The sequence below is a fragment of the Haliotis rufescens genome, unplaced genomic scaffold (assembly GCF_023055435.1).
Source record: "Haliotis rufescens isolate VD_foot unplaced genomic scaffold, xgHalRufe1.0.p SCAF_2, whole genome shotgun sequence".
In the NCBI taxonomy this organism is placed as follows: domain Eukaryota; kingdom Metazoa; phylum Mollusca; class Gastropoda; order Lepetellida; family Haliotidae; genus Haliotis; species Haliotis rufescens.
Window position 1 is genome coordinate 55051949 of NW_025963890.1, and position 8363 is coordinate 55060311.

Below are 8363 nucleotides of genomic sequence, written 5' to 3' on the forward strand. Positions count from 1 at the left end.
CTTAATTCATTCCAAGTGTCATGAAAATGTGTTTTGGCTTGTAACATAAATGATTGAACTTCAAGACACATATCAAATGAAATGTGTACATATTCTCGTCTTCTTTTTATAAGCAGTCCAAGTCGATATGTTCTTTCTTTTGATCAGTAATTTATTCTATAAGAATGCATTATATATTTCAAAAATCGTTAAAAGTATATGTGATAGAAAACAACGGATATTACGAATTTATTCCATCCCAAAGAAGGCTATATAGTTATCGTTAAGGACAATAACGAAATACGAATGAAAGGAAATGATTTTTAGCGTCCTTTCCACTTAGTTATATCATGGGTTTTGTGTAGTCCCAAGTTATATTACCTGCTTTCACAAATGTATGTAAATGGTTTCCCACAGCTCTGATCGTTCCATTTATAGTTTCCGTGTACATTGATCTCAACGCAGTCCTCTTCCAGATGATTCAAAATACGTCGCTTAACCCCACTAGGGTTACCAGGAGCCCAGTAAGTGAAGTTAGCCTCTGTGCCACTTGTCGCCCAGACCCAGTCCCCTTCCTGATGAATGTCATTCAGTCCCGTCCAAATGGATGTGTATCTTGAGACTAAATATTAAGTGCGTAGGGTTATAATGGTTGAACGTCATTTCTGGTACAGGATAATAATTGGATCATTTTACGTTGTCTGACTAAACTTATTGCCACGCTTATTTATAATATTCACGAAACCAAAACTCAACATTTCAAAACTGTCTTGTTGGTTTCTTTCTTACCCCACCTATCAAACTAGTGGTTGATTTTATGTGCATCGTTCCAGGGTTTTCCCAGAGTACGGTGACCTTAACATTGATTAAACATTCAGTTAACATGTTATAGAGTCCTTTATTTGGTTTCATAAAGCCTACACTCCTTGTACACTCAAAGCCTAAAGCCGTTTGTGACTTGGCCATTGGCTAACTTCCATGCACCTTCCCTTCTTATTGTTTTCAGTGGTAGCATATCTCATTGTAAACCGCCCCCCTTTGCACATGTACAGTAATAATAAAAGCATGCACAGGTTCTCTTACTTTTGAGAGACATGATATAGTATCGGACAAAGCTGTTTTCGTCTTCTTCCGATATCTCTACAAGATGCATATTCAACTGAATACAGCTCTCCTGGCAAGAAAAAGCAAGACTTCAGCAAAAGTTTACTAATGAGGACTTAATATCATTATTGGTGCATTTTACAGTTTGTCTCCTGAACTATCACCATTATAATCATTGAGTTTTGTTTGTTGTATATTGCCGATGTCAACAGCGTTCAAGTTAAATGATAGCGGCCTGTAAAGAACCAAGTGATTGACAACGTGGTCCCAATAAGATGACCCGGAATCAACCAAGTCAGCGAGCCTGAACACCCTATTCGTTCACTCGCCTCTTATTCTACAAGGAATGAATCAACGTGTTGTGAGCGGGGTCCAACCACTGTTATCATATTAGGGGGCGATCCACTGTTATAATCACCATGTTTAGTTTAGCATTCATGTATCATAAGTATTACTACACCCATCATCGTTATTATTATTCATTAAAAACCACTTCTTTCTTGTCGATTCCGGGATACTTTTTATCCCTTCATCATTTGAAAGGGCAAGAAGTAACCTTAACACGTCGTAACGAAAACTATAATGAAGACTGTGACCCTATAAAGCTTCTTGTCGTCATTATCAAACAACTTATATATAGAGATCTGTCGAGCAAAGACTTCATCATTAAATTATTCATATATCATTATCACCTTTTTGTTATACTCAATACTTCTTTTTAATTATTCTCTATATTATTACTATCAGTGAGTTACGTGGTGTGATAATGCTCACCTTTGCCTCATTCCACTTGAGTTTGTCGGATCTGTAAACATAGCAGGATTGTCCGTATCCCTTTCCTCCATGGGCCCCGCAGTCAGCTTGAGATCACACATGATTAAATAGAAAAAATAAATTGCAAGCGATTCCATGTCATTTGATGTCATACTATGAGTGAGTGAGGGAGATTGGTTTTACGCCGCTTTTAGTAATATTCCAGCAATATCATGGCGGGGGACACTAGAACACATTGTACCCATGTCGGGAACCGAACCCGGGTCTTCGGCGTAACGTGCGAACGCTTTAACCACTAGGCTACCCGACCGCCCTTGACAAACTATGGAATGCTCGAAGGGACATTGTCTACGCGTACGTACACTTGAGCATATGTACACACCTCAGGTATTCGAACACGCAGGCACATTTGTAGACTCCCTGATCTAGTGGATAGGTGGGGTGAGATGAAATAGGGTTTTAACGTCCAGTTCAAGGTTATAGCACTCATATAGCGACGACTACAATGTCACTGATGGTGTCTCATCACACTCCGATGACGGGACATGTTGCTCGTACCATCAACGACTCGTCCAGCAATGCCATCGGTGTATGATAACACACAATATGTCAGATAGTCTGACCTGTTGATATACATTTAAGTCGGCTCTTATTTCAGTCGAATATATGCCTTTTGTGAACATGTATATAAAAGATCATAACGAATACTTACGTACATATTTGTAGAACTGCCTTTGGTGAACATGTATATTAAAGTTTATAGATGAATGGTTACTTACGTAAGTCGTATATCTTCTGCTGTTTACCATTCCATCTTTAAAACAATATGACAACATAAAAACAAATTAAGATTAAACACTAAGACAACAGATTATCTAAACCCAGACAGTACATTCCTATGTTTAAGTCATGTAGACAATACTTGTTGAAACAGTGAAACCCGTTATTCCGGATAGCGATAGATCGGGAACCCACCTTACGGACGAATACCGTTTTATGTCAATGTCAACCCAGAAAAGTTGGTTGTTGGTTGGTTGGTTGTTTCACGCCGCAATATTCCAGCTATATGACGGCGGTCTGTAAATAATTGTGTCTGAACCAGACAATCCAGTGATTGATGTCATAAGCATTGATCCACGCAATTGGGATCGATGACATTCTTCAACCAAGTCAGCGAGCCTGACCATCCGATCCCGTTAGTCGTCTTTTACGACAAGCATAGTCGCCTTTTACGGCAAGCATGGGTTGAAACCCAGAAAGGACGTTCCTATGTTTAAGTCATACAGACAATACTTGGTGATACATTGAACCCTGCCTAAGGGACGAATACTGTTTCGTATGTCAATGTATGGATAAGGGCATAACAATGCACGTATTATTCGTAATCAGGAAATGTGTCAATCCGGACGATTAACGGGGTTTCACTGTACACGGCCAACATGATAGTTTCCGCGTTGACCCTGCCAAGAGTCATCCCACTGGGAGAAGTACAACCAGACGTACGGTAATGCGTGGGATTAGTCTATACTGGTCGTAAGAAGTGACCAAGTGGACCTGTGAGCAAGCTCGGTGACTTGGTTGACTACGTTTCATTGTCTCCCGACGGCGTTGGTCGTTGCTCACAATATCAAGCACCAGATTGTCTGCTCCTGACTCGTTTATGTACAAGCCGCTGTTATATAGTTTGAAAATTGCTGAGTACGGAGTTTAACGACAATCAGAGTAACAACCTCGAGCTTCATAAGTTATAGCAGTTTCTGAGACACGCGATATTCTGTTTTAGAAACTTCGTCAAAATTGATTGTGTGTCATCGAATTCGAAGTTGCCAATAATGTCTGGACTGTTTGGCCCAGACTCGATTATTTGCAAGATGTCGTCAAACAACTAAAAACTACGGAGCGAGGCGTAAAACAACAAATAATCACATAATTATTTAATCGAAGGAAAAAAGATCCTGCTTAATGAGTGTGAGGCATTCATCTAATACACACCTTGTCTGGCATATGGAGTGACATTTCGCCAAGCAAGACAGGTCATTCCAGTCAAAGCTTCCGGTTGGAGTTGCTTCAATACAGTTTTCAGTAGCAAAGATTCCACCACGACCATCTGGTTCGTTAGGATACCAGCTGCTGTAGGTGATCCGTGCTCCAGAGTGGGACCATTTCCACTTATTAAGTTTCCGTTTACCGCCTATCCACACGCATGCAGAAGCTGTTGAATGCATATACGTGCGTCAGGATAAATTTAAAGAATATTTTCATACAGTTTTGTTCTATTTCAATTATGCTTATTATACAGTAAATAATTCGTTTAATCCTTACAACACTTGAGATCTTGGTGCTCTGACGCCATTATGTCCGAACTTGACAAGATGCACTTATTTCTTGTTCAGGCCTACAAGTCGCTGCAAATGAGAGTTCCGTCCCTTGGGAGGGCCAGAAACCTATGGTAGCTGGTTCGAATCCAGGTTGGCTCTTATTATGTTTCTAGGTTTCTCAGCACCATGCGCTACCTGTTAAATCTCTGTGAACGTCTTACATCTGCATCGGATCAGGGTTTACTCCCATATTAAACTACAGGCCGTGATGAAACTGAAATACTGGTCCCCCGGTTGGTTGTCACATGATCAGTAACCGATTTCACTTGTTTCGATTGTGAATGTTGTATGAACTCAGACTACATTTAGAGGAAACAGAACATCTGAATTGGAAAAGCTGTCCTGCTTCCAAGTTTTATTTTTCAGAATAACATTTCAAGACCACGAAGGAATAAATAAGAGCAGCTCAAATCAAGGTACTTGTGGTAGACGCAAGTGCTGTGGAAACATGTTGTGATGGTCAAATTGTCGGCTCCTTTGTAATACTCATGATATATGTCGATTGTTCACCTAAAGAAACATGCCTTGAATGTTATCAAACAACCTTTGAGCAATAGCCGTATGACGCTCTTTGAAATCGTCATAAAGGAAGCCTGCTCGATTGTACCTCAAAAGTTGTGAGATATCGACACCAAAGGCTTGAGCTACTAGAATATTGCTCGACATAAGGAGAATTGTCATACAGTCACTCTGAGTCTTTACGCATAGACAAAAATATTAACCAGATAAGGCAGTTTCACTGGTCTCTTTTATTTCGTATTCAAGTTGTTGAATCAGTGGAAAGGGGGGGGGGGGGGGGGCTTGGCTATTTGACCGTTATTGAACGATATCAGATCATCGATATACTTGAAGCTGAAGTTAAACTTGCCAATCCGAGCAGAAATTGAGAAGCAAATGCTTAGGATATACCTGTAGTCGTACAATGGATTTCTTATGATTATGGAAATGGATTTATTGTTTGTATTTGTACATCTTGAGACCGAAGGTCGTGGGATGTACACGAACGTTTGACTTGTAAAATACAGCACACTCCGCTATTGACACATGTAACGAATTCATCATCACCAGTCCACAAGTTACGAAGAATGATTTTTGGTGACATTAAGGTCAATATTGAGACCGCCATCTGACAAGTCAAAGTGCGAGAAAGGTGAATTGTAACGTGACAAGCAAGTGACGTAACATCAAACATAGTGACGTCATGATATCCGTAGTGAGCAATATGACGGCTGTATTCAGTCTTTAAGGACAAATGATAATATTTCCACCAGACGCACCACCTTGGCTAAACCGCTTATTGTACAAGTATGTATCTCGCTGAGGTGACTATTGAGCCCAATGGTAATGTTCGATCTTATGTTATGTATACAATGTAAACTTACCTCTATTTTGAAGAAATGATTTCATAAATGATTGAGTTTGTTCGTTTTTTACTTCAGCGAGATAACCCAAGTCATCCCCTCGACATTGAGCCTGCAATTAGATAATATGAGCGTACAAATCATAGTGTTTCAAGTGATTCAGTGCTTCTGTTTAAGAAATATGATCGATGCTCCAAAATGAAAGATTAACCAAGTTACCTGTAGACATGTACGTGTATTGGAAGATGACCAGTTAATTCACAGGATTGATATGAATCACAAAATCATTCTGGAACAGGACAATTCGGCGTGTGATACCACTTCCTCGGACAACATTATTTTTGCTCATTTATTAAACCTAGTGCTACTATTCCACGCTAATTTGTCCCCCTGTCAAATAAAGAAAACGCTTCAATTTGAACCAGAAACTGATAACACAAACTTTCAATTAAGATAATTTGCTTCAGAAAAAAGTGCCAGTTGTGTGTTAATTTATTTTCTGGTTTTGCCATTGTTATTAGTATCATGCGTGAAACGAGGGAAAATAAAAAGAAATATCGCTAGGACATCTGCACGAGTGCTTTGAAATGATTCAAAGATTCGTCAATACAATGAGATAATTTTACGTACCAATTAATGTATTGCTAATGTAATTTCAGGTCAATATTTTATTTTAATACTGACATCGGAAAATATGTTTCATGGCTGTTACACAATTTACTACACTACTACTTTCGTAAATCATATTAACCTAAAGATAAATCAGTAAATAGTACTCATGTCTGCTCAACGTTAAAGCTCATTATCGTAAATTCAGAAATGAACCTTTAGAAAGATAAAGATGAAATGGAAACATGATCTGGTATCTTCCTTACAAAAAAGTACATATATTTAGAACAATAGCTCTATACATGGCAACATTTTGATTCTACTTGAAAAAGAACGTTGTGCCTCGGTTAGGTCTCCTTTCAAAATCTGTTCTTTCGGAGACATAAAAGTCTTAAAACAGTGACCGAAAACAGCGAATACTTACCACCGCACGTCTGTTGTTCTGTTTCTTTCCTATAAATGAGTAACAGAAGTCTTCAAAGTACGTTGCTGCGTGAGCACATGTCTCTACAAGAAATCAAACAGATTCATTTTTTAACAAATCTCACCATGTTAATCACATTTTCTCATTGCGTTGACTAAGCATAGTTCACATACATTACAGCATTCATGTGTCATTCAAATGATGTTGGTCGGAATATTGGGATTTAGCTGATTGAATTAGGGTCGCGGTTGGCCCAGTCGTCTTACGTGCCGCGATTCGCTGTGCAGAGATGCGTCTCCTGGGCATTCCAGAAACCTATAATTGTGGGTTCGAATCCCGGTTCGCCCCAATTATGTTTCTAGGTTTGTCAGCACCATACCCGTCCTCGTGGCTTTCACTGAAGTGGTAAACGTCTGAGACCTGCATCACTTCGGGCTTTCCTCCCACTTTAAGCTGACACGCCGTGATATAACTGGAATACCGTTGAAAGCGGCGTAAAACCCAACTCACTCACTCACTAGTGTTGGATTGAACAAAATAACGGGTGCCATTTCATGTGACACGAATAAGGGTATGAAAAATTGCAAGGTATTGTATTTTTATAAATGAAGTTTGTAAATTGAAAAATGAATACATTATAAACATATTTCTTGAGTGGCTGATAATGAAGTGGGCGGCGCTTGTGTTGCATTATTGTGTTGAATTGTGTCATTGATATCGGATAATTGTTATTGCTGAGTGAATTTAGTTTGACGCAGCTTGAGGATTATGAATATATGTAACGGGCATGTAACATTGCCAACCAAGATAGGACATGTGTATATAAAGATAACAGCGTTAATTGACACATTTATTGATCAAAGTCAGAATTAGGTGGGATGTATCAAATATTCTAATGAGATTCCACATACTTTCATATTGTGCTGGTCTCGTTGTCGTTGTATGGGATGGTGTTGTAGTTGTATTGATAATAACTGTAAAGAAATAAAGCATATCACTTTTAAACGACGTAAATGAATTTCGTTGTCTGGCGCCAATTGGTAACTATATAAATTATCATGAATATTTTATCACGAGGCGTGTCATTAAGTTTACAGAGAGCAAACAAATAAGACAAGGTTTTGTTCAAGAAAGAAAATGACTATGGTCTTGTGCCCATTTCCAGTCTAAGGATTTAGACCTTGTCACAAACTGAGACAGTGTCTCTGTGTTAATAATGGTTATCAATTATTATTCAACTGATATGTACATAACACTTGGTTAATGTCCATTTGTATCGTTTGTTCATTTGTTCAAAATGGCTACGTGCATATTCCATGTTTACAGCATGTATGTAACAGCTATTCATTCTATATGTTTACGCAGATGTTTAACGACGTTCAGATGAGGTATACATGCCCTTAATGTTCAGTAATACAGACATTCCAAAGAAAATGATATTTTAACATCGATGTGTATGACCAAGAAGATGAATACTATGTGTTAGTAATATGTCCTGTGCATGAAGACATGAGAATGAAATACTTACATGACTATTACTATACCTATCCAACACAAATAAAATCTGTAAGTTCGTGAACAGCTAACAACAGCCACAGTCTTCTCAGACTTTCTTTTTTGTCAATTAGATATTTGAAGGAAGATGATACATTGAATATTAATCAAATTCAAAACATGCATATTTATTTAGTTTCAATAAAGTAATGGTATTCCACGACAAATGTTCCGATAACA

General features: G+C 38.5%; 1 protein-coding gene across 1 annotated transcript; it reads right to left on the reverse strand.

Moving 5' to 3' along the window:
- Positions 1-781: 781 nt before the first annotated feature.
- On the reverse strand, positions 782-7586 carry LOC124143078 (C-type mannose receptor 2-like). The gene is made up of 8 exons (XM_046511874.2): positions 7541-7586; positions 6630-6712; positions 5618-5708; positions 3850-4069; positions 2637-2671; positions 1858-1943; positions 1063-1153; positions 782-834 (listed from the first exon to the last, which is right to left on the reverse strand). Exons 3-8 carry the CDS (start codon positions 5640-5642, stop codon positions 782-784), a joined length of 510 nt encoding a protein of 169 aa, XP_046367830.2. The 5' UTR covers positions 5643-5708; positions 6630-6712; positions 7541-7586.
- Between the last annotated feature and the right edge of the window lie 777 nt (positions 7587-8363).